General features: G+C 45.8%; 1 protein-coding gene across 1 annotated transcript in view; it reads right to left on the minus strand.

The window, feature by feature from the left end:
• LOC139421286 (collagen alpha-1(XI) chain-like) overlaps positions 1-27555 on the minus strand; it is an 81577-nt gene that overhangs the window by 32645 nt on the left and 21377 nt on the right. The window contains exons 5-25 of the mRNA XM_071172018.1: positions 23712-23834; positions 21490-21897; positions 20392-20511; positions 20129-20248; positions 19479-19532; positions 19226-19267; positions 18621-18683; positions 15410-15484; positions 14511-14594; positions 14339-14395; positions 14051-14104; positions 12384-12437; positions 12085-12138; positions 9594-9647; positions 9366-9419; positions 6373-6417; positions 1966-2019; positions 1795-1839; positions 1452-1505; positions 1178-1222; positions 217-270 (exon numbers count right to left, since the gene is read on the minus strand). Of these exons, the coding sequence (XP_071028119.1) occupies positions 217-270; positions 1178-1222; positions 1452-1505; positions 1795-1839; positions 1966-2019; positions 6373-6417; positions 9366-9419; positions 9594-9647; positions 12085-12138; positions 12384-12437; positions 14051-14104; positions 14339-14395; positions 14511-14594; positions 15410-15484; positions 18621-18683; positions 19226-19267; positions 19479-19532; positions 20129-20248; positions 20392-20511; positions 21490-21897; positions 23712-23834 (1713 nt within the window). The remainder of the gene's footprint in view (positions 1-216; positions 271-1177; positions 1223-1451; positions 1506-1794; positions 1840-1965; positions 2020-6372; positions 6418-9365; positions 9420-9593; positions 9648-12084; positions 12139-12383; positions 12438-14050; positions 14105-14338; positions 14396-14510; positions 14595-15409; positions 15485-18620; positions 18684-19225; positions 19268-19478; positions 19533-20128; positions 20249-20391; positions 20512-21489; positions 21898-23711; positions 23835-27555) is intronic.

Raw genomic sequence — 27555 nt, forward strand, 5'->3', positions numbered from 1 at the left:
CGACAGTACACACGAAACATAAGCCCTGTTTCCTGTTACGTAAAGCCATGTGGATGGACGTTTAGCTAAGCCCTTTAGTAAACAGGTCCTTCATTCGACAGAGCTAATTGAAATGCTGCGTTGGAGAACTTTCCTAATGCCTTCTGTTCTGTATTGCACCCTGGTAAGGTCAGCGCTATCGGTGCTGCTGAGGAAGAATCAGACGGATGTACTTACAGTAGGGCCATCGATACCAGAGAGTCCCTGCAGCCCACCGTACCCCTGGGGACCCTGTGGGGGACAGAGACAGATCATGAGTGGTGAAACTTACTGTATATACAAATCAATCTGAAGGGTAACAACCAGACTACAACAATGTGATACAGGGTGTATGTGTTTTAGACTATGATTAGCCTCTAGTGCAGCCATACTCAACCTTAGGCTTTCAATTTATTAATGTGGTTGAGAGTTGTAACAGTAGAATGCACAAGGTGCATTTTTTACATGTGGTAGTGTATGGGAAGTTGTCCTCTTGTTGTGTCATTCACTGACAGACATTAGAGAGCTATTTCTAACATGTCAGTTATGTACAGTTGATCAACTAGCCCATGTTAGCTAGGTAGGTATGTTAGGCTAACCCGCTATCTAAATCTTGTAGTTATCATGGATAGATTATATGCCCATGGGGGCCCCCATTGATTTTGTTGACACAAAATTGAAGGAAATGAGCTTAAAACTGCACAATTTTCTCTCCACTCCATGACAAAATGTGTAGAAGGATTGTAGGGAAATTTAGTTAAAAACAGCTAAATGTTCTTTCTGCCAACAAGAGGAGAGTGAACAGTCTGGGGTCATGTGGGTCACGACTCACAAGGTTTGTTACTACGCCGATGAAGACAATATCCATCCGGACCTTTATCACCTAGGAAATAGTAGTTGAGTAGCCATGCTATAGTGTCAGGAGGCTCTGGTGTGTGATAGCACAGCACTGACTCCCTGCCTGCCTGTGTGTGTGTTCCAGTTTGTGTTTCCTGGATATTCATTTCCTGTCATGTGTCCTCTGTAATCTGAATGGGAGTCAGGAGTGGCTGGTACTGGGTCACAGCGTTCAAGGCCAGCCTCCCCTGGGGGCGGAGCTGATAGCGGTCACAAGATCAGGTCTTTAAATCTGATAGGAAGAGAGATGCACAGTCCCTACCTTCTCTCCTGGCAGGCCGATGGGACCCTGAGAACCAGGAAGGCCCTGGACCAGAACAAAGCATTAATCAGGTTAATGTGTGTGTGTGTGCATGTGTGTGTGAGGGAGAGAGTGAGGGAGAGAGAGAGAGAGAGAGAGAGAGAGAGAGAGAGAGAGAGAGAGAGAGAGAGACATAAGGGAAAGACAAAGAAAGTGTTGAGACTGTGTTTTTTTATGGATGATGTTTTTGACAACATGTTGTTGTGTGTTGACATTGTGTGAGGTTGTGGGTTACCTGTAATCCAGGATTTCCTTGTTGACCGCTGGGCCCTGTCTCTCCAGGTGGCCCCTGAGACAAAACAACAAGAAGCGTCACACACACTTTCTCTTCACACAACCCTGGTCACATGGTCAGAGCCCCACATGCTAGGAATCCTAAACAGGGTCATGGGACTGCTACTCCACTGTGGTCAATGCTTTTTTAGCTGTGTTTACTTTAATGAATGAAAGTCACTCACATTCCACAGGTCTGATTGTGTTTCTAAACACCATCTTTAGAAAGCTTTTATTCGCCCATTATAGTCATCATGGATCAACTGTTATCATTTTGAGTCCAAAGTTAAGTTTAAAATACTGACCAGGTTGCCCTTTGACCCTTGAACTCCATCCACACCCGTAATACCCTGAAAGAGAAAGACAGCTAATCAGATTTAACTGTATTCAATGTTATCTATTAATATCAGACTGGTTTGAAGGTTGGTAAATTGCCCATTGAACAGCATTAAGTTGAAGGTTGGATGTTGACTTACTGGCTGCCCAGGTGGCCCAGGTGACCCTCTGGGTCCGACAAGTCCTCTGGCACCCTAGAGTCAAACACAGCACACTGATCAATACTGTATCAGGTTCATATAAGCTAATGTATATTTATATACATCCTCAAATTATGACAAATACAGGTACAGTATACAGTACCAGTCAAAAGCTTGGACACACCTACACATTCAAGGGGTTTTCATTGTTTTTACTATATTCTACATTGTAGAATAATAGTGAAGACATCAACACTATGAAATAGCACAGATGGAATCATGTAGTAACCAAAAAAGTGTTAAACAAATAAAAATAAGTTTGATATTTGAGATTCTTCAAAGTAGCCACCCTTTGCCTTGATGACAGCTTTACACACTCTTGGTATTCTTTCAACCAGCTTCACCTGGAATGCTTTTCCAACCGTCTTGAAGGAGTTCCCAAATATTCTAAGCACTTCTTGGCTGCTTTTCCTTCACTCACTTTTCCTTCACTTCACCCAAACCATCTCAATTGGGTTGAGGTCAGGTGACTGCTACCATGTTGTGTTGCTACCATGTTGTTGTCAGTGTTGTGTTGTCTCTCATGTCGTGATATGTGTTTTGTCCTATATTTATATATTATTTATTTATTTTTAATCCCAGCCCCCATCCCCACAACAGGAATTTTGCCTTTTGGTCATCCATCATTGTAAATAAGAATTTGTTCTTAATTAACTGACTTGCCTAGTTAAATAGAGGTTAAATAAAATCCAATAAATAATTAAAATTGTGGAGGCCAGGTCATCTGATGAAGCACTCCATCAATCTCCTTCTTCGTCAAATAGCCTTTATCAAATAAAATAAAATTGTATTTGTCACATGCGCCAAATACAACAGGTGTACTGTCGACCTTACAGTGAAATGCTTACTTTCAAGCCCTTAATTACCAAAAATGCAGTTTTAAGAAAAAAAATAAAAATGTTTAAGTAAGAGATAAGAATAACAAATAATTAAAGAGCAGCAGTAAATAACAATAGCGGGGCTATATACAGGGGGTACCGGTGTCGAGGTAACTGAGGTAATAGGCAGAGTTATTAAAGTGCATAGATAATAACAGAGAGTAGCAGCAGCATAGAATAGGGGGGGGGGGGGGTAGCCATTTGATTAGCTGTTCAGGAGTCTTATGGCTTGGGGGTAGAAGCTGTTTAGAAGCCTCTTGGACCTAGACTTGGCGCTCCGGTACCGCTTGTCGTGCGGTAGCAGAGAGAACAGTCTATGACTAGGGTGGCTGGAGTCTTCGACAATTCATAGGGCCTTCCTCTGATATCGCCTGGTATAGAAGTCCTGGAAGGCGGGAAGCTTGGCCCCAGTGATGTACTAGGCCGTACGCACTACCCTCTGTAGTGTCTTGCGGTCAGAGGCCGAGAAGTTGCCATACCAGGCAGTGATGCAACCCGTCAGGATGCTCTCAATGGTGCAGCTTGTAAAACCTTTTGAGGATCTGAGGACCCATGGCAAATATTTTCAGTCTCCTGAGAGGGAATAGGTTTTGTCATGCCCTCTTCACGACTGTCTTGGTGTGCTTGGCCCATGTTAGTTTGTTGGGAATTTGGACGCGAAGGAACTTGAAGCTCTCAACCTGCTCCACTACAGCCCCATTGATGAGAATGGGGGCATGCTCGGTCCTCCTTTTCCTGAAGTCCACAATAATCTCCTTGGTCTTGATTACTTTGAGGGAGAGGTTGTTGTCCTTGCACCACATGGTCAGGTCTCTGACCTCCTCCCTATAGGTTGTCTCATCGACAATGATCAGGCCTACCACTGTTGTGTCATCAGCAAACTTAATGATGGTGTTGGAGTCGTGACTGGACGTGCAGTCATGAATGAACAGGGAGCACAGGAGGGGACTGAGCATGTTGAGGTTTGAGGATCAGCGTGTTGAGGATCAGCGCGGCGGATGTGTTGTTACATACACTTACCACCTGGGGGCGGCCCGTCAGGAAGTCCAGGATCCATTTGCAGAGGGAGGTGTTTACTCCCAGGGTCCTTAGCTTAGCGATGAACATTGAGGGCACTATGGTGTTGAACGCAGAACTGTAGTCAATGAATAGCATTCTCACGTAGGTGTTCCTTTTGTCCAGGTGTGAAAGGGCAGTGTGGAGTGCAATAGAGACTGCATCATCTGTGGATCTGTTGGTGCAGTATGCAAATTGGAGTGGGTCTAGGGTTTCTGGGATAATGGTGTTGATGTGAGCCATGACCAGCCTTTCAAAGCATTTCATGCCTACAGACGTGAGTGCTACGGGTCGGTAGTCCTTTAGGCAGGTGACACAGCCTGAAGGTGTGTTGGGTCATTGTCCTGTTGAAAAACAAATGATAGTCCCACTAAGCGCAAACCAGATGGGATGTAGTGTCACTGCAGAATGCTGTGGTAGCCATGTTGGTTGTGTGCCTTGAATTCTAAATATATCACAAACAGTGTCACCAGCAAAGCACTCCCACACCACCACACCTCCTCCTCCATGCTTCACGGTGGGAACCATACATGCGGAGAGAATCTGTTCACCTACTCTGCATCTCACAAATACACAGAGGTTGCAACCAAAAATCTCAAATTTGGACTCATCAGACCAAAGGACAGATTTTCACTGGTCTTGTTCATTGCTCATGTTTCTTGGCCCAAGCAAGTCTCTTCTTATTATTGGTGTCCTTTAGTAGTGGTTTATTTGCAGCAATTCAACCATGGAGGTCTCCTCTGAACAGTTGATGTTGAGATGTGTTTGTTACTTGAACTTTGTGAAGCATTTATTTGGGCTGCAATTTCTGAGGTGCAGTAAACTCTAATGAACTTATCCTCTGCAGCAGAGGTAACTTTGGCTCTTCCTTTCCTGTGTCGGTCCTCATGAGAGCCAGTTTCATCATAGCGCTTGATGGTTTTTGTGACTACACTTGAAGAAACTTTCAATGTTGTTGAAATGTTCAGGATTGACTGACCTTCATGTCTTAAAGTAATGATGGACTGTCATTTCTCTTTGCTTATTTAAGCTGTTCTTGCCTGAATATGGACTTGGTCTTTTAACAAATAGGGCTATCTTCTGTATACCAACCCTACCTTGTCACAACACAACTGATTGGCTCAAATGCATTAAGAAGGAAATAAATTCCACAAATGAACTTTTAACAAGGCACACATTGAAATGCATTCCAGGTGACTACTTCATAAAGCTGGTTGAGAGAATACCAAGAGTGTACAAAGCTGTCATCAAGGCAAAGGGTGGCTACTTTAAAGAATCTCAAATATCAAATATATTTTGATTTTGTTCAACACTTTTTTGGTTACTACATGATTCCATGTGTTATTTCATAGTTTTGATGTCTTCACTATTATTCTACAATGTAAAACGTTTGAAAAATAAAGAAAAACCCTTGAATGAGTAGCTGTGTCCAAACTTTTGACTGATACTGTATATACAGTATATATGTGTGTGTCTGTGTGCGTGTTGGTGTGTGTTTCTGTGTGCTCATCATGCATTTGTGTGTGTGTGTTTGAGAAATATTGTAAGTATGTTTGAGTGTGTGTGTCTGTGTGTGTATGTGTGTGTGAGTGTCTGAGGAAGAGCGAGTTAATGAGCCTGTGCGCATATGGGCAAGTGTGTATTTGTGTGAGAGTGAGTGTGTGTGTCTGTGAAGAGAGATGAAGCGGGTTGGGGGGTGTCTCTGCGTGTGTTGTTTTTGTCAGCATCGCTCTTTGTACCTCGGCCAAGCCACCTGTTCCAAAGCCACATCTGTGATCTCCCTTGAAGTGATTGATATGGAAATATAATCATTCAGGCCAGGATTTCATCTCTACCATCTCGCGCTCCCTTTCCCTCACTCTCTAACTCGCTCTTATCTCATTCACCACCCACTGAATTCCTCTCTCACATTTATCTCTCTCCCTCTCTCCCCCTTCCCCCCTCACTTCCCCTCTCTCTCTCATCCAAACCCCCAGCTCCTCTATTTCCCTGAGTCTCTGTAGTTAAGGGCTCGGATACACCAATAGCGTTTGCCTGCAGGGTGTACTGTAGTTGCGAACCGATTGCAAACCGATTTTTACATGTAGAATCACGGAAAATGACATTTTCGCACGATTCTGACTCAGACGGCCTCAACAGCATGATCCACATCCACATAGATCCACATTCAGCGTGAGCCTTAACATAGCCCTCCTAACATGTCTAATGCAGTCCTCTATTTCTTTGGTTGCTGGGTGATCCATTTAGAGAGGCAGAGCCCCACTGGACCTTCTCCTCACCTGCTGGGATAAAGATGGAGTGTGAATCAGCCTGGGCATACTGCGGTCATTGAGCCGCCTGTGGGGAGGAGGAACGTGTGTGTGTGTGTGTGTGTGTGTGTGTGTGTGTGTGTGTGTGTGACGTGGTTACTCACAGGTTCACCGGGCTGTCCACTCGGCCCTACGGGTCCATCTAAACCCTAAAAAATGACATGAGAAAGAGTCAACAGAGAGAGAATACTGTCCTCTCTTCATGTGCCTCTCTGTCCTATTAAAGAAATATGTTGACTGACAGATATGTCTACGTAATACATCACACCCGTCCTCTATCCCCCCTTTCACATAACTAACATGCCTTGCCCTGAACACAATTCATCATCAATAGCCGAAAATTTGTCTGAAACTAATTTATAATCTTCACTGGATTTTAATCATTGATATTTGCATTGCTTGTGAACAAAAGCCAGAACGACAGAGATGTCTCAAAAATTCAAAGTTTTTCATTTTCATCTCAATGGTGAGTGTGTAACCGATGTGAAATGGCTAGCTAGTTAGCGGTGGTGCGCGCTAATAGCGTTTCAATCGGTGACGTCACTCGCTTTGAGACCTTGAAGTAGTGGTTCCCCTTGCTCTGCAAGGGCCGCGGCTTTTGTGGAGAGATGGGTAACGATCCATCGTGGGTGTCAGTTACATTGATGTGGGGCCACAGTGTCTCCTGACCCCTCCTGTCTCAGCCTCCAGTGTTTATGCAGCAGTAGTTTGTGTCGGGCGGCTAGGGTCAGTTTATTATACCTATCCGGTGTCCTTTGTGAATTTAAGTATGCTCTCTCTAATTCTCTCCTTCTCTCTTTCTTTCTCTCTCTCGGAGGACCTGAGCCCTAGGACCATACCTCAGGACTACCTGACATGATGACTCCTTGCTGTCCCCAGTCCACCTGGCCGTGCTGCTGCTCCAGTTTCAACTGTTCTGCCTGTGATTATTTTTATTTGACCACGCTGGTCATTTATGAACATTTGAACATCTTGGCCATGTTCTGTTATAATCTCTACCCGGCACAGCCAGAAGAGGACTGGCCACCCCACATAGCCTGGTTCCTCTCTAGGTTTCTTCCTAGGTTTTGGCCTTTCTAGGGAGTTTTTCCTAGCCACTGTGCTTCTACACCTGCATTGCTTGCTGTTTGGGGTTTTAGGCTGGGTTTCTGTGCAGCACTTTGAGATATCAGCTGATGTACGAAGGGCTATATAAATACATTTGATTTGATTTGATTGCTGCGGAAAAGGAGGAGGTCAAAAGGGGGGTGAGCGTGGCCGATGTGAAATGGCTAGCTAGTTAGCGGTGGTGCGCGCTAATAGTGTTTCAGTCGGTGACGTCTCTCGTTCTGAGACCTAGAAGTAGTTGTTCCCCTTGCTCTGCAAGGGCCGCGGCTCTTGTGGAGCGATGGGTAGCGCAATGCTTCGTGGGTGTCAGTTGTTGATGTGTGCAGAGGGTCCCTGGTTCAGGGACAGACTAAAGTTACACTGTTACAAGTGCTGGGTATGGTTACTTTGCTGAAGGGGATGTTGGGTATGGTTACTTTGCTGAAGAGGATGTTGGGTATGGTTACTTTGCTGAAGGGGATGCTGGGTATGGTTACTTTGCTGAAGGGGATGTTGGGTATGGTTACTTTGCTGAAGGGGATGTTGGGTATGGTTACTTTGCTGAAGGGGATGTTGGGTATGGTGACTTTGCTGAAGGGGATACTGGGTATGGTTACTTTGCTGAAGGGGATGTTGGGTATGGTTACTTTGCTGAAGGGGATACTGGGTATGGTTACTTTGCTGAAGGGGATGTTGGGTATGGTTACTTTGCTGAAGGGGATGTTGGGTATGGTTACTTTGCTGAAGGGGATGTTGGGTATGGTTACTTTGCTGAAGGGGATGCTGGGTATGGTTACTTTGCTGAAGGGGATGTTGGGTATGGTTACTTTGCTGAAGGGGATGTTGTGTATGGTTACTTTGCTGAAGGGGATGTTGGGTATGGTTACTTTGCTGAAGGGGATGTTGGGTATGGTTACTTTGCTGAAGAGGATGTTGGATATGGTTACTTTGCTGAAGGGGATGTTGGGTATGGTTACTTTGCTGAAGGGGATGTTGGGTATGGTTACTTTGCTGAAGGGGATGTTGGGTATGGTTACTTTGCTGAAGGGGATACTGGGTATGGTTACTTTGCTGAAGGGGATGTTGAGTATGGTTACTTTGCTGAAGGGGTTGTTGGGTATGGTTACTTTGCTGAAGGGGATGTTGGGTATGGTTACTTTGCTGAAGGGGATGTTGGGTATGGTTACTTTGCTGAAGGGGATGTTGGGTATGGTTACTTTGCTGATGGGGATGTTGGGTATGGTGACTTTGCTGAAGGGGTTGTTGTGTATGGTTACTTTGCTGAAGGGGATGTTGGGTATGGTTACTTTGCTGAAGGGGATGTTGAGTATGGTTACTTTGCTGATGGGGATGTTGGGTATGGTTACTTTGCTGAAGGGGATGCTGGGTATGGTTACTTTGCTGAAGGGGATGCTGGGTATGGTTACTTTGCTGAAGGGGATGTTGGGTATGGTTACTTTGCTGAAGGGGATGTTGAGTATGGTTACTTTGCTGAAGGGGATACTGGGTATGGTTACTTTGCTGAATGGGATGCTGGGTATGGTTACTTTGTTGAAGGGGATGTTGAGTATGGTTACTTTGCTGAAGGGGATGTTGAGTATGGTTACTTTGCTGAATGGGATGCTGGGTATGGTTACTTTGCTGAAGGGGATGTTGGGTATGGTTACTTTGCTGAAGGGGATGCTGGGTATGGTTACTTTGCTGAAGGGGATGTTGAGTATGGTTACTTTGCTGAAGGGGATGTTGAGTATGGTTACTTTGCTGAAGGGGATGTTGGGTATGGTTACTTTGCTGAAGGGGATGTTGAGTATGGTTACTTTGCTGAATGGGATGCTGGGTATGGTTACTTTGCTGAAGGGGATGTTGGGTATGGTTACTTTGCTGAAGGGGATGCTGGGTATGGTTACTTTGCTGAAGGGGATGTTGGGTATGGTTACTTTGCTGAAGGGGATGCTGGGTATGGTTACTCCGCAGGACCCTATAGTACATTTATGGTTGTTTTTGTCCTCACCTTTTCTCCTGACTCTCCATCAGGCCCATGTGGTCCAGGCTTCCCTCTCTCCCCCTAGGAGAACATACATGATATACTGTGTAAGGCGTATGTAGACTTGATGTTCAATGCCATTAAACACATCAGCAGTCACAAATGCTTCCCACACATAAATGTCAAAACACGCACACAGTCTCAGGAGGAGAGAAAGACAGACAGTAGAGACGTGGGTTGCTAGTCCTCACTCACTCTGTGGCCCTTGTTTCCTGGGAGACCTGGCAGTCCGTCGAAGCCTCTGTCCCCCTGAGGATAAATAGACCCAAGAGCATGAGATCGAAACATAGTTACAACACAGACACACACACACGCACACACACACACACACACACACACACACACACACACACACACACACACACAATGGATTGAGATACCTTCCCTGTGGACTCTCCCATCTGGCAGTGTGTTATTAGCTCTGACTGGGAACAGCGTGTGAGCGTGCGTGTGTGTGTGTGTGTGTGTGTGTGTGTGTGTGTGTGTGTGTGTGTGTGTGTGTGTGTGTGTGTGTGTGTGTGTGTGTGTGTGTGTGTGTGTGTGTGTAGTGTCTCTGGCTGGGACTGCGAGCCCAGAGTGTTAGCTGTTCCGTTCTGGAACACTGTTCTGACCGATAAAGACACTGCTGTCCTATTTACCAAGCTCTTCCTGCAGCTGTAAACTATTGAATCGCTGGCGTGGTTAATATGACTAATAAACTCCGTATTAAAACCTCTGATAGCTCTATGGTTATTTAGCAAGTGAAAATGAAGACTTCATTCGACAATTCCCGTGGAAACATTAATTAGTTTACAATCCTGTTGCTACCTCGATAGAACACATAGTTAATTGGATCAGTCAGATTAACTGGCCAACACAACAATAGTTCTGATCATTCCAAAACAAACTATCCACCGTGCAGGTACAGTACACTACACACAAACAAACTATCCACTGTGCAGGTACAGTACACTACACACAAACAAACTATCCACTGTGCAGGTACAGTACACTACACACAAACAAACTATCCACTGTGCAGGTACAGTACACTACACACAAACAAACTATCCACCATGCAGGTACAGTACACTACACACAAACAAACTATCCACTGTGCAGTGCAGGTACAGTACACTACACACAAACAAACTATCCACCATGTGCAGGTACAGTACACTACACACAAACAAACTATCCACTGTGCAGGTACAGTACACTACACACAAACAAACTATCCACTGTGCAGGTACAGTACACTACACACAAACAAACTATCCACTGTGCAGGTACAGTACACTACACACAAACAAACTATCCACTGTGCAGGTACAGTGCAGGTACAGTACACTACACACAAACAAACTATCCACCGTGCAGGTACAGTACACTACACACAAACAAACTATCCACTGTGCAGGTACAGTACACTACACACAAACAAACTATCCACTGTGCAGGTACAGTACACTACACACAAACAAACTATCCACCGTGCAGGTACAGTACACTACACACAAACAAACTATCCACCATGCAGGTACAGTACACTACACACAAACAAACTATCCACTGTGCAGGTACAGTACACTACACACAAACAAACTATCCACTGTGCAGGTACAGTACACTACACACAAACAAACTATCCACCATGCAGGTACAGTACACTACACACAAACAAACTATCCACTGTGCAGGTACAGTACACTACACACAAACAAACTATCCACTGTGCAGGTACAGTACACTACACACAAACAAACTATCCACCATGCAGGAACAGTACACTACACACAAACAAACTATCCACTGTGCAGGTACAGTACACTACACACAAACAAACTATCCACTGTGCAGGTACAGTACACTACACACAAACAAACTATCCACTGTGCAGGTACAGTACACTACACACAAACAAACTATCCACAAACAAACTATCCACTGTGCAGGTACAGTACACTACACACAAACAAACTATCCACTGTGCAGGAACAGTACACTACACACAAACAAACTATCCACTGTGCAGGTACAGTACACTACACACAAACAAACTATCCACCATGCAGGAACAGTACACTACACACAAACAAACTATCCACTGTGCAGGTACAGTACACTACACACAAACAAACTATCCACTGTGCAGGTACAGTACACTACACACAAACAAACTATCCACCGTGCAGGTACAGTACACTACACACAAACAAACTATCCACCATGCAGGTACAGTACACTACACACAAACAAACTATCCACTGTGCAGGTACAGTACACTACACACAAACAAACTATCCACTGTGCAGGTACAGTACACTACACACAAACAAACTATCCACTGTGCAGGTACAGTACACTACACACAAACAAACTATCCACTGTGCAGGTACAGTACACTACACACAAACAAACTATCCACTGTGCAGGTACAGTACACTACACACAAACAAACTATCCACTGTGCAGGTACAGTACACTACACACAAACAAACTATCCACTGTGCAGGTACAGTACACTACACACAAACAAACTATCCACCATGCAGGTACAGTACACTACACACAAACAAACTATCCACTGTGCAGGTACAGTACACTACACACAAACAAACTTGAGCAGCAGGGGTTCTGCCTTAACACAATTTACTCTGATTTTCACCCACTGCAATGTGATGAGATGTGATTTTAGGGAGCTTACTTTTCCCCCTGTCTCCCCCGGTGCTCCACGCCCTCCATCCGTTCCGGCCCGGCCCTAGGAGAGGACACACATACAGAGTAACACAGCTATGTGCCAGGGACACAGCACACCCTAACACTCATAACCTACACACTACCACTGACACTACTGTCAATGAATGGACAGGCCAGGCGAGAGAGAAAAGACGTGTTGTAGTAACAGTTGGTTGTATCTGATCAAGGAGTACAACAACAGTTCAGAACATCTGTATAGAGTTTGTGGAGCATGACGACAATGTCACACAGCTCACTAAGTCTCACCCTCTTTCCTAACTTCCCGTTGAGTCCTGCAGGACCTGGGGTACCACGGGGACCCTGAGAAAGAATAAACAGAGAGAGAGGGGGAGGAGGAGGAGAGAGAGAATAAACAGAGAGAGAGAGGGGGAGGAGGAGGAGGAGAGAGAATAAACAGAGAGAGAGGGGGAGGAGGAGGAGAGAGAGAATAAACAGAGAGAGAGAGGGGGAGGAGGAGGAGGAGAGAGAGAATAAACAGAGAGAGAGGGGGAGGAGGAGGAGAGAGAAAATAAACAGAGAGAGGGTGAGAGAGGAGAGAGAGAATAGACAGAGGGGGGAGGAGAGAGAGAGAAAATAGACAGAGATATTAAGGAGGAGGAGAGAGAGAGAGAGAATAGACAGAGAGAGGGGAGGAGGAGGAGGAGAGAGAATAGACAGTGAAAGGGGAGGAGGAGGAGGAGGAGGAGGAGGAGAGATAATAGACAGAGAGGGGGGAGGAGGAGGAGGAGGAGGAAAGAGAGAATAAACAGAGAGAGAGGGGAGGAGGAGGAGAGAGAAAATAAACAGAGAGAGAGAGGGGGAGGAGGAGGAGGAGAGAGAGAATAGAGAGAGAGAGAGAGAGAGAGGGGGAGGAGGAGGAGAAGGAGGAGGAGGAGGAGAGAGAGAATAAACAGAGAGAGAGAGGGGGAGGAGGAGGAGGAGGAGAGAGAGAATAAACAGAGAGAGAGAGGGGGAGGAGGAGGAGGAGAGAGAGAATAAACAGAGAGAGAGAGGGGGAGGAGGAGGAGGAGAGAGAGAATAAACAGAGAGAGAGGGGGGGAGGAGGAGGAGGAGAGAGAGAATAAACAGAGAGAGAGGGGGGAGGAGGAGGAGGAGAGAGATAATAAACAGAGAGAGAGAGGAGGAGGAGAGAGAGAATAGACAGAGAGAGAGGGGGGAGGAGGAGGAGGAGGAGAGAGAGGATAAACAGAGAGAGAGAGGGGGAGGAGAGAGAGAATAAACAGAGAGAGGGTAGGAAGAGGAGAGAGAGAATAGACAGAGGGGGGAGGAGAGAGAGAGAGAATAGACAGCGAGAGGGGAGGAGGAGGAGGAGAGAGAATAGACAGTGAAAGGGGAGGAGGAGGAGGAGGAGGAGAGATAATAGACAGAGAGGGGGGAGGAGGAGGAGGAGGAGGAGGAGGAGGAGGAGGAGGAGGAGGAGGGAGAATAGACAGAAAGAGGGGGAGGAGGAGAGAGAGAGAATAGACAGAGAGGGGAGGAGGAGGAGAGAGAGAATAGACAGTGAAAGGGGAGGAGGAGGAGGAGGAGGAGAGATAATAGACAGAGAGGGGAGGAGGAGAGAGAGAGAGAGAGAGAATAGACAGAGAAAGGAGAGGGAGGAGGAGAGAGAGAGAATAGACAGAGAGGGGAGGAGGAGGAGAGAGAATAGACAGAGAGAGAGGAGGAGGAAGAGGAGAGAGAATAGACAGAGAGGGGAGGAGGAGGAGGAGAGGGAGAGAATATACATAGAGAGGGGAAGGAGGAGGAGAGAGAAAGAATAGACAGAGGGGGAGAGAAGGAGGAGAGAGATGAAGAGAGAGGGGAGCGGACAAAGAGAGGGACAGAGAGAGAGAGTGAGACCAGCAGGATACATCAAAATCCAAATGGACCTTGACGGCTCTGTGGTAGCAAGTCAAAATAGAATATCCTCTTACCCTTGGGCCATGTTCTCCAGCGTCACCTTTAAGTCCAGAGGGACCAGTAAGACCCTAAACACCGAGATGAAAGACAGTCAAACCAAACAAGGACATAAAGAATAGCCTGTTAAGTCACATTAGTGATGATCAGATTTCTGATTGTTTGTATGTGCATGGAGACAAAAGGGGCTTTGGTCAATGTGGTTGTGGTGAACTGTAGACAGGGGAGTATCTGCCAGGTGTAGATAGAGAATAAGGTAGAATTTAAGATTGTGGCCTTTGGTTTGAACTAGGTGGGTATCCTACCAGTGGGCCGGGTCGCCCTGTAAGACCCAGTGGACCTGGGGGTCCCTTCAACGACATCTGGAATAAACAAGGTTAATAAGAAGGACATTGTTAGATAAGTTAAGGCTCATTTGTAATGTAAAAGGAGTAATGATGTTCCAGGTTATAGTTGTAATGGACAGGTGGACGTTACCTTGGTCTGCTGCAGGATGGCCTGAGCCTGGGCCTCCTGGGCCGACACCACAGGCCCCTTCTGAGAATCACCACCATGTTGGAACTACACGAGAAAGGGGTAGAGTGATCAACCTAAATACACGCAGTATAAGTCTATGGGTATACACGATGTAGATTTCATCTGGCCTCATCAGCATTCAATCTCACAGCTCCACCTAGTGGCTGAGAGCAGTTACTGCCCTCCCTCAGGACAGCTTCACATATGGGGAATCCCAAACCACCCCCTCACCCCTACTAACTCGCTCGGAGGGCTCTCCGTTGTCACGTGTTGCTGATGAAACTCTGAGGGTGACTTCCAGAGAGTGGCGAGGAGATCAATAAACCCATCAACTTCTGGACACACTCCTGACTTGAATGATGCAGTTCATGTTCCACTTTTAAATAATAAAACAAGCATGACATTCAAATGAACAAATCCATCCTGTCGTTTTACAAGATATAAACCTCAGTAAGAGTTCAATATTTAATTTGGAGGAATTTGTGTCAAGTCTCAAAATCAGACATAAACAAATGCACGTGGCATATAATCAGGTACGCCTCTCCATTCTTTTGTGTGAAATTGCACATACTCAAACATATTGCAGTGCGTGTCAGGATAGTAAAGCCTACAGCCCAGCAGCCCTGAAGTCTGCAGCCCTGCTATCTGAGGGTCTAATTAGCCCCTACACCTTCAATACAGTTGTCTCCCTCAGCTTTTGGACACTTGTGCAAATGGGGGAGGCGCTCGTGAACGCTCAAATTGAAAGGGCAGAAGGGAAGGGAGGGATTTGGGATTCAGACGTAGTCAATGGGAACTGAACATGAGTGTGTGTTCAGCTGAGGGAAGTTTAAATAAAGAGAGTTTTATCTAATTCTTACTGGTAACATCAGCATGGTTCCTGGAGGACCAGGTATCCCATCAACCCCAGCTAAACCAGGACGTCCTGGAGGACCCTGAGAGAGACAGAGGGAGAGAGAGAGAGAGAGAGAGAGAGAGAGAGAGAGAGAGAGAGAGAGAGAGGGAGGGAGGAGGATTTTAGTCATGACTGTATGAGGGTTTATACAGTGAACAACACAAGTATGTACATTATTGGCCTGTAAACACAAGTATGTACATTATAGGCCTGTAAACACAAGTATGTACATTATAGGCCTGTAAACACAAGTATGTACATTATAGGCCTGTAAACAGAAGTATGTACATTATAGGCCTGCAAGCACAAGTATGTACATTATAGGCCTGTAAGCACAAGTATGTACATTATAGGCCTGTAAGCACAAGTATGTACCTTATAGGCCTGTAAGCACAAGTATGTACATTATAGGCCTGTAAGCACAAGTATGTACCTTATAGGCCTGTAAGCACAAGTATGTACATTATAGGCCTGTAAGCACAAGTATGTACACTATAGGCCTATAAGTGGGAGTGTTCCAATGTGGACGTAAGGCTAAACACACGAGAATGATCCCTGAAATCCAATCTCTGTTAAAACAACCTCTGCTTCAGTTCCAGAGGGCATGTCACTCACTCTTAGGTTCATATCAATTAGCTTGTCTCTAGAGAGGAGGGGAAACAGCTTATGATTTTCTGCTTGATGCCCCTATCAAAAGCCTAATGTACCCATAAGCACCTCATAAAGAATTAGAGGTATGAGCTAATCCCAAACTGTCAATCACCTAGTCTCTCTGCAGCAGAGACAAAGGCTCAATAGGAACCTTTATTGCCGTATCTGTCACACTGAGAATACTGTTGTATACTGTAAGGCATAACAAACAATGAAATACTGTAGACAGGCAGGATTATGGAACACTGTTTATACATTTGTTTCTGATCTGCTTTGAAAGAAGAAAGAGTTTGTTTGATGATCTGATTTGATGTGTTTGATTTGAGGTGAAACCTAGAAGACCTCCATGTTTTTCTACTACAACAACATGGTTAAAAATCCTTTAGATCACTAGAGACGACTGAGCATCTGTTGGTTTGTGTCTGTGGGACTGAGGCGGTTTTCAAGGAGGGAACACAAACACACAAAGGCACGCACATACACACACACACAGTCCAACAGAGAGAATTAGGTCAATTAGGCCACACATGAGTCATCACCAGTCCTTTAGTCCCTTAAGCCTCGTAAGGTTACGGTCAAGACCACAGTGAGGTCACAGCATCCCTGACCTGTTATGTAGGCTGTGGTCAACCTGTGGTTTCGGTCAAACCCAGAAGACAGTCCCTGTGGACCCTGATTATGGTCACACTGTCCCAGAGGACAGTCCCTGTGAACCCTGACTGTGGTCACACTGTCCCAGAGGACAGTCCCTGTGGACCCTGACTATAGTCACACTGTCCCAGAGGACAGTCCCTGTGGACCCTGACTATGGTCACACTGCCCCAGAGGACAGTCCCTGTGGACCCTGACTATGGTCACTGTCCCAGAGGACAGTCCCTGTGGACCCTGACTATGGTCACACTGTCCCAGAGGACAGTCCCTGTGGACCCTGACTATGGTCACACTGTCCCAGGGGACAGTCCCTGTGGACCCTGACTATAGTCACACTGTCCCAGAGGACAGTCCCTGTGGACCCTGACTATAGTCACACTGTCCCAGAGGACAGTCCCTGTGGACCCTGACTATAGTCACACTGTCCCAGAGGACAGTCCCTGTGGACCCTGACTATAGTCACACTGTCCCAGAGGACAGTCTCTGTGGACCCTGACTATAGTCACACTGTCCCAGAGGACAGTCCCTGTGGACCCTGACTGTGGTCACACTGTCCCAGAGGACAGTCCCTGTGGACCCTAACTGTGGTCATACTGTCCCAGAGGACAGTCCCTGTGGACCCTGACTATAGTCACACTGTCCCAGAGGACAGTCCCTGTGGACCCTGACTATAGTCACACTGTCCCAGAGGACAGTCCCTGTGGACCCTGACTATAGTCACACTGTCCCAGAGGACAGTCCCTGTGGACCCTGACTATAGTCACACTGTCCCAGAGGACAGTCCCTGTGGACCCTGACTATGGTCACACTGTCCCAGAGGACAGTCCCTGTGGACCCTGACTATAGTCAGAGGACAGTCCCTGTGGACCAGAGGAGGACAGTCCCTGTGGACCCTGACTATAGTCACACTGTCCCAGAGGACAGTCCCTGTGGACCCTGACTATAGTCATACACTGTCCCAGAGGACAGTCCCTGTGGACCCTGACTATAGTCACACTGTCCCAGAGGACAGTCCCTGTGGACCCTGACTATAGTCACACTGTCCCAGAGGACAGTCCCTGTGGACCCTGACTATAGTCACACTGTCCCAGAGGACAGTCCCTGTGGACCCTGACTATAGTCACACTGTCCCAGAGGACAGTCCCTGTGGACCCTGACTATAGTCACACTGTCCCAGAGGACAGTCCCTGTGGACCCTGACTATAGTCACACTGTCCCAGAGGACAGTCCCTGTGGACCCTGACTATAGTCACACTGTCCCAGAGGACAGTCCCTGTGGACCCTGACTATAGTCACACTGTCCCAGAGGACAGTCCCTGTGGACCCTGACTATAGTCACACTGTCCCAGAGGACAGTCCCTGTGGACCCTGACTATGGTCACACTGTCCCAGAGGACAGTCCCTGTGGACCCTGACTATGGTCACACTGTCCCAGAGGACAGTCCCTGTGGACCCTGACTATGGTCACACTGTCCCAGAGGACAGTCCCTGTGGACCCTGACTATGGTCACACTGGACAGTCGGCAGGGTAGCCTAGTGGTTAGGGCGTTGGACTAGTAACCCGGAAGGTTGCAAGTTCAAATCCCCGAGCTAACAAGGTACAAATCTGTCGTTCTGCCCCTGAACAAGGCAGTTAACCCACTGTTCCTAGGCCGTCATTGAAAATAAGAATTTGTTCTTAACTGACTTGCCTAGTTAAATAAAGGTAAAATAAAAAAATAAAAAATGGTCACACTGTCCCAGAGGACAGTTCCTGTGGACCCTGACTATGGTCACACTGTCCCAGAGGACAGTCCCTATGGACCCTGACTATAGTCATACTGTCCCAGAGGACAGTCCACTATGTGTCAATACTCCACCGGGAGGATACTCACCAAATCACCTGGGTCTCCACTGGGTCCTCGGGGGCCCATTGGTCCTTGTCCACCTGGAATACCCTGGAAAATAAACACACAGTCAATCAGCACTGGTCCATAGTATCAATATGGGCAAAACAATGGAGTAAAAGATCAATATAGTATCAATGTAGCATCAATGTAGTAGCAATGTAGTTTAAATGTAGTTTCAATGTAGTATCAATGTAGTTTCAATGTAGTATCAATGTAGTTTCAACATAGTTTCAATGTAGTTTCAATGTAGTATCAATGTAGTATCAATGTAGTTCCAGTGTAGTATCAATGTAGTTTCAATGTAGTTTCAATGTAGTATCAATGTAGTTTCAACGTAGTTTCAATGTAGTTTCAACGCAGTATCAATGTAGTTTCAATGTAGTATCAATGTAGTATCAATGTAGTTTCAATGTAGTTTCAATGTAGTTCCAGTGTAGTATCAATGTAGTTTCAATGTAGTATCAATGTAGTTTCAACTTAGTTTCAATGTAGTTTCAATGCAGTATCAATGTAGTTTCAATGTAGTATCAATGTAGTATCAATGTAGTATCAATGTAGTGTGATGTAGTGGTAATGTGCAGGGGTCTTACCTCTGGTCCTGGGGGGCCGACTGCTCCCTCCACCAGTGTACCCTGCACAACATCACAGAGATATGACAATGACATATAAACACATTCAGTCCATACCAGAGATATTTCAACATAAATACTCCATATCGTCTTTATAGAGTCATAATGATTACATGAACAAAACACCAACTTGACAGAAAAATCCTAAAATAAAATCTTAAGGGCCTAAAATTGATTTCCATGAGCAATATTCTGTCTGAATACTCAAGCCCACCGGTTCAAAGATGGCAGGCTCTCCCTTCTCTCCTTTCAGTGGTCTGCCACTGGCCTGAGGCAGAGACAGACACAGACGGACACAGACAGACACAGACAGACACAGACACATGAACAGACGTGTTAGGTGATTGATGACCTACTGTGTGTACAGCAGTTGTAGGTCATGTACAGCAGTCTCAGCGGTCTCTGAGTGTCACGTTCTGACCTTTATTTCCTTTGTTTTGTATTCATTATTTAGTATGGTCAGGGCGTGAGTTGGTGGGCAGTCTATGTTTGATTTTCTATGATTTGGGGATTTCTATGTTTCGGCCTAGTATGGTTCTCAATCAGAGGCAGGTGTCATTAGTTGTGTCTGATTGAGAATCATACTTAGGTAGCCTGGGTTGCACTGTTTGTTTGTGGGTGATTGTCTATGCTAGTTGCTTGTGTCAGCACAGGTCTCATTTGTAGCTTCACGGTCGTTATTTCGGTTATTGTTTTTGTATAGTGTTTCAGTGTTCAGTGTTTTCTTTATTAAAATGAATGATGAACACATACCACGCCGCATTTTGGTCCTCCGATCCTTATCGCCTCTCCTCTTCAGATGAAGAGGAGGACGACCGTGACACTGAGTGAATACAGTTGAACTGAATGATTGATGAGGCCTACCTCTCCATCCCAGGTATCAGCCCCCTCTCTCTCTGCAAAGCCATATCCGTCCTCGTACGTCTCATACTCTTCATACTCCTGGTTCTCTGTCTCGTTACTTATGTTCTCGTACTCTACAGCCTACGAGTCCACACAACATGCCAGTAAATCACATGATCGAATGACCACATTAATAACTGAGCTGCTACTGAACATGACGGTGGTACTAAAACCCAGCTTCACCGTATGAACATACAGAGTATAAAAATCTCAATTCAACTGACCTCGTACTCGCTGATATTGGGACCCACTGTTACCATGGAGACAGCAAGGTCATCGTACAGGTCGCGGTAGAAGTTGTCATCGAGCTCCTCCACCTGGGGCTTTTGGTCCAGCCTCTCCTCCTGCACAAGGCCAGTGTGCTTAAGGTCAGAACCATGGTAACAGAAACCATGGAGACACTGGGCAACATTATGGTCTGTCTTTCTGTCTGTCTGTCTTCCCATTCCACTGAGTTTGCCCAGCGCTTCCATTTTACACAGCCTATCACAGCGTACAGTTTGCTAAGCTAGTTAGCAGCACAGGTGTTGGTTATGGGAATAGGCAGGTCATACATGTAGCAAGCCTCAGTGTGTGTTATTAATCATTCTATGGTGATGGAATATTTCACAACCAGGTAGTGATGGCAGCATGACATGGGTTATGACAGCCATAACAGCCAGAGTATGAAAATAAGCAAATTCAGCAAATTAGCAAAAGTAGCAAACAATAACCTTTAGAGATTTCAATCATGGGGACAAATTTGTTGACAAAACAACTTTTGAAAGACAATGCAACACAAGAGGCATACCGTTGTGGATACATGTATAGCTTTAAAACCAACGGTTTGGACTGGGTTTGTGTAAGGACATAAACTCTCAGGTCAAGGAGACATCATAGAAAAACTACAACACACAACACCTCATACATACCACTTACTCAGATATGTATGTTCAACTACAGGTACTACAAATGACAGAACTAGTGTTATCCACACAACTAGATTCAATTAAATGTCTTGCAACCCATAAACAACTATTGTGACAATTGAGTCACAGTTGTCTATGTGTTAAAACACAGTGTAAAACATAGTCTAAATTCTAGATTGTCTGCATACTCTACTTAATCTAGATCTAGAGGGATGCAGGGATTCTCTGTGTTCCATTGTGAGTCCTGGAAGAGGAGGAGGTGATTAGGGTAGTGCTGGTTAGGTTAGAGGCCATAGTGAGGAGAGGAGCAGGTTGACAGAGGGTGTAGATGAGGCATTCTGGGAGAGTGGGTCAGTGCTCTGTTAGGGATGGGATGGATGGGGTGGGGAGCTGCATTGTTACTTTTCAGTCTACCTCCTCAGTGACCTTTGACTCAGGCAATACACTGGGCACCACGGAGGTGTCCTCAATGTCAGAGTCAGGCCTGTGTGTGGGCCTCTCTGGGATCATGGTGGTCTGGTCAGGGGCTGCAGATGGCGTGATAGCTTCAGGAGTGAACAGTTCCATCGTAGATGGCTTTTCAGTGGAATAGTAGGTTTCTTGGGATTGGTTTTCAGGCAAAACAGTGGACACCTGGACGAAACCCTCCTTCTCTGGACCCGCCTCTCCTTCTTTTCTCTTCTTCCTCGACTCCTTCTTGCCCCTCCCCTTCTTGCCACGCTTCTTTTTGTCCTTTTTGCCTTTCCTGTCTTTCTTGGAGCGTTTCATTGGCTCCTCTGGCTCGTTGCTTGGTATCATGGGATCAGGTTTAAGTTGAGAGGTCTTTTATGAAAGGGGGGGGGGGGGGGCAAGGGAGGAGGTGGGGCACGAACAAGAGAAACAACAACATGGTGAAATACCTGAAACATAACAAGCCAGGAGAAGAGAGACACTATGCACACATCCAGTGGGGCCAGGCATAGATCATGACACACACACACACACACACGAGACTACTGTTTATTTATCACTGTTTACCACTGGCCTGTCAACAGAGAGGACATACTTTCTCATGAGGTCAGGGGTCAGTGTGTTTATGACCCTGTTGGGCTGTTCAAATATGTAAACATACATTTAATTTATGTCCTTTTTTAACTCATATCCATATCTGTCACTATTATTGAAGACCTTTATATGAGAACGTTGTTGAAGGTCTGGTCTGTAAAATACATTGATGAGAAGATTGTGATGGTTTGTAAACAGGGTCAGTGTGAGGAGGATATAAAGTGAGTAGATTGAGTGATGCTGACAAGGTCTTGCACACAGAGCAGGTTTCTCAGCTGTAGATCTAGAATAGCCAACACGCTCTACGTCTGATAGACACTGATGGACAGTCCCAGGAGCAGCGCCAGGAATTGGACACACCCAGACACAGACACACAGCCAGGTGTAGGAGGCTACACATAGAACACTGTTCTCACAGACCCTGACAGCATCTCCCTGCGGGCAGCATGAATCAATATCTCTTACTTTTCTCTCTCCCTCTCCCCAAAACACTTTTCTCCAACATAAAGACACACACATACATCATAATATAACTCATCTCTCCCAAGTGTATCCCATTGCCCAAGCAGGCCCGGTGAAGATCGAAGAGCCAGAGTGAGATTTACAGGGCTCCTGGCTGTGTGTGTTCAAGCTGAAGCAGCTCAACACTGCCAAGGGAGAGATGCACCACTCTGCTGCTGGCTCACTATCAAAGACAAGGAGAGGAGCTTCTTCTGATGCTGACTGACTGATGTCTCATTCTTCTCTGGCCTGGCCTCCCTGTGTTTAAGTGGTGTGTTCCGGGCCCCTAGGCCGAGAAGACTGGGTAGTGATAAATCATGTGATTCAGTACATGGCCAAGGCTGGGATTGGCTGGGCTACAGAGGGCGGGGCTGGGCAGGTCTCTGGCAGACACTATTGATATGCATGCTGCTTGTTCATCGTTTTATCTGTTGGCTGAGAAACAAGGGGCTGAGGAAGCAGCTGTAGCAGCCAGCACTGTCCTGTGTAGTCAGGACCTGCACAAAGCCTCAACATGAAACTGTATCTCTGAAATGTTGAGCCCTGACTGAGCCAGCATCGAGAGAACTAAAACTGGAAATATCGCTATGTGAGTTCTAAAGCACCCTGAAGCAGTCCAGACAAATACACTCTCTGTTCCATAATTAAATTATGATCAGGGACCATCTGGGTTTTATTGAAGGTGTGGAATGCAATCCATGTCTTCGTGTTCATTTGCAGTTTTACTGAGGTTGTAAGGTTGTGAGTGTCATGTTAGTGTCCCTGTTCACTAACTACAGATGGAATTCCAACCTGGTTTCTTTGCTAGCAGCCAGAAACCCACATCATAAACTACTGTAGAACAGATGATTTAATCGCATACATATATGAAAGAAGAGAGAGAGAGAGAGAGAAGTAGAGAGAGAAGTAAACCGAGAGAGAAGAGGACCGAAATAAAGAAATACTGTTACAGTTTGAAGAGGATATTTTGGGTGGATGAATCACTGATAATAAAACCAGACAGGTGAAGGGGGAGTGGAATAGTGTGTGTGTACTGTGTGAGTATGTGTGTATGTCAGAGGGTGTCTCCCCCTGGTGGCTGGAGTACTGACCTGCTCAGGGTCCTGGGCCTGTCTGTTGTAGGACAGGGGAGAGTCACAGTCAGGGATGTAGTGCAGGCAGTAATCAGCCGCCGCCTGGGCGTCCTCCAGAATCAACAACTGCTGGATCTCTCCCTGGAAAACACACACACACACACACACACACACACACACACCAGAAAGGCATATACATATAAGCATCATGTTAACCTCACAGACAAACATACAGGGACAGAAAGGATCAGCACATCACTCTGACAGTCTATGAGAAGCACTGCGACGGCCTCGGAGGACCAGGATGAAAATGTCTGGGAAACAGAATGCTCTGTAGGATGTTGCCATATCGCTAAGAGAATGTGTTTAATAGAGCTGAAGCCGTTTCACATGTGAATATCCTGTGTGTATAAAATGGCCAGTACTACTGTGACTGTTGCTCCCACAACCCCTCTGTTCCCAGGCTTCTAGCAGGGTGCTGAGTGTACACATAACAGTCAAATACTTCTGTCACACTCCCATTTCAAACACCCCTTTACATCCCCAGCCTGCCGGAGGGCCAGAGTGTGTGTACACATAAACACACAGACAGACCTCGCCAACCCCCCCCCCCCCCCCCCCCCCCCCCACACACACACACACTTTTCATTAGTGCTTCACTCAGATCTCACCGAGCACAGATCTCAGGACAGTATTTAGCCAACATAAACTACTAGGTTACAGTTAATGTTCCAGAGATGAAAACCTAATCAACATCAAATTCTACCACACCTTTTCAGAGAGAGAGAGAGAGAGAGAGAGAGAGAGATTCTCAGCCAAATATCAAAGGCCCTGTTCCACCTTTTGTACTGTATCCCTCCCCGCTCCCCCTAGCTGGCGCCGGCCGGCTGGTCAGCTTCGTGACTACACAGTCCCTGCACAGCAGATGTACAGCATTACAGTACAGAGCCACAGAGCCACAGAGCACATCTCTAGACATGGAGTCATCCTTATCCCTCTATCAGCACATTACAGTGGCTGCAAATATCTCAGGAGGGTAGATGTGGGTAGATGACTTAGACCACAGTCTGGGAGCGAGGCGGCAGGTAGCCTAGTGGTTAGAGCGTTGGGCCAGTAACTGAAAGGTTGCTGTATGGAATCCCTGAGCTGACAAGGTAAAAATCTGTCATTCTGCCCCTGAACAAGGCAGCTAACCCACTGTTCCCCAGTAGGCTGTCATTGTAAATAAGAATTGGTTCTTAACTGACTTACCTAGTTAAATAAAGGTTCAATAAAAAATACAGTTCCTCCTCTGAAGTGCTGATGACAAAAACCAACAAACAGCATCAGGTCACAGTCACACAGTGGTGCTAGTTAGCTGGTATTGATTCAGAGGGGTTAGGTTAAATGCGGAAGATACATTTCAGTTGAATACATTCAGTTGTGGTATTCTCTTTTCCCTTTTCCCTTTCATTGCAGCCAATTAAGGCCTTATTAAGACCTTGTTAAAGCCACAGTGAACGGACTTCATCTCTTCTCCACTAATGAGCTCTCACTCCATAAACATGGTCTAGAACTGGCCTGATCTAGGACTCATCAAACACTCCTTTGTAGCACTGTTATACAGTCTCTCTGGGCTAATAGGACCAACAGGTTTATACACAACAGCAACAATGAATATAGCTGCAAGCAGCAATGCCGGGGTTCAAGCTGTGGGCCCACTGTGCCACCATCAAGACAAATTGGACACATTGCCCAAGGATGAGCTGTACTCTACTCCTTACCACGCTTCGTAAATATCCAAACGAAAAATCAATCAGATCTCATGCTATATGAGTTGAATGTATTTTGAACTATTTTTTGTATGATATTGACCACTTTAAGTGGCTTCTTCCATTTTGCAGGACTCTAGCTCAAACAATATGGCTGCTATGAGCCAATGAGCTTGCATTAATGATTTCTTTCTGTCCAACAGTGCCAAAATGAACCATACTTTACACGTTAGCTAGACTAATATCCCTGAGCATGTGTGCCAAATTTCATCACTCTGAGTCAAACAGATCAAGAAATATAAATATGTGCCCGTTATAGCGCCACCATGTGGTTGATCTAAATGTGCTTTCATATGTTGAGTCTAAACCATGTTTGGAACATATGTACCAAGTTGTATTACAATACGATTATCTGTGTCTGATTTATATGTATTTATGTACCAAATTTCATGACCCTCCGTCACACAGGGTGAGTAGCATGAGCTTTAAAATGTAGCATTTTCAATCGCTTGTTATAGTGCCACAATGTGGCAAATTTGCATGGGATTGCATGAAAGGGTGTGACACATGGGCCGTTACCATCATGCCAAGTTGTGCCCTCCTAGACTTACCATCTCAGGGGAATTTGCATGTTATTTTCCTTGGGGGAAGAATCCAGTATAATAATAATGAACCAGAAGAAATACAATAGGGTATTACCAGCTTCGCTGCTTGACAACATCAACAACATCAACAACAACACATACTGCACTAAATATGACTACACCTCACCTCACTACAGTAAACAAGAAGAAATACTTAGCTCCTTACTAGCCTGCAGGGCAACAGATGTCAAAACATCTGAAAACAATCATTAGAAAGGAAGAAATGCATCTACAACAGACAGAGCTTGACTAATTAATGCAGCATTTCCAATCTCTCCAGCTATCCATGAGATTCCTCTTACAATATCAAATCTGCCCTTTTAAGACACGCTTGATAGCAACCCAACATCAAGCCAAGCCAACACCAAAACCCTGAATGTTTTCTAAAGAGGCCTGATTACTCAATAATACAATGACTAATACAGACAGACAGACAGACACAGTCAGATGTTGTTCACACATAAACACTGGGTTGGATCATATCTAAGTGTTAGACGTGGCAAAAACACACAAACAGCCCACAGAGAGCCCAGATAATCCATTCAGACTTGTGGACAGTTAAATGATTGCTTTAGTATGTGTGTGTGTGTGTGCGTACAGTATTTACGTGTACATTCTTGTGTCCGTGGCTCTGCACGTGTGTAAACAACACCAACAGTCATTTGAAGGCAATCTGGAAGCAATAGAGGCATTAGGGGCTGACCACTGTCCCCAAGCTCCCACGCTATGTTCTCCCACGCTGGGGGAACTGGGCCGGAACACTGGCCCTCTGGATCCCTCCTGGAACAGAACCAGGTCCTGGGAACAGAACGGGCCTGCGAACAAGGCCAACCTCTAACCTCTCCCCCAGCACCAGCCTCATCCAGGTCAACACAACCCTGACCCACAGCCATTCAACATGGGACACATGAGCTGGCCTCTGACTCACTTAGGCTATTCAGAGAGAGCAGAGCAGAGAGAATGCTAAAGAGAATGTTGATAATTGACGGGTATTAGTCATAAGGACGTCAAAGGGATGGTTTTTTTTGCAGCCTGAGGAATGATAAATGGGATGTTTTGAAAGATGGGGTTGGGGTGAAAATTGATCTTTACAGTTGTTTTATTTAAGGAATGTTCAGGGTAAGCATTGCTTAATTGGAGAAAGAAGACTGTTTTATTTGGGAGATAGAGGGGTGTCTGTTAAAGTATGAGCGGGAGGAGGAACCTAATTGCATTGGAGGCTATTAAGTTTTACTTATGGAGTAGGAGAAGCAGTTGAGGTAAAGTTAAGCCATCAGCGGAAGTGGAGGTTATTGTGTGGGGGCTTGGCTAGAGGGAGATTGTATAGTTATTGTCTACGTGAGAACATCAGGGGACACCTGGTTCTGAGAGGGTGGAAGACTGAAGAAGACTGAAGTTTGTGCACATTAACCCATTAGGGCCAGATAATAACCCTTCCTCTGTACTTTTCCAATGTCTCAAGTATGC

This window comes from Oncorhynchus clarkii, chromosome 12 (assembly GCF_045791955.1).
Source record: "Oncorhynchus clarkii lewisi isolate Uvic-CL-2024 chromosome 12, UVic_Ocla_1.0, whole genome shotgun sequence".
NCBI lineage: Eukaryota > Metazoa > Chordata > Actinopteri > Salmoniformes > Salmonidae > Oncorhynchus > Oncorhynchus clarkii.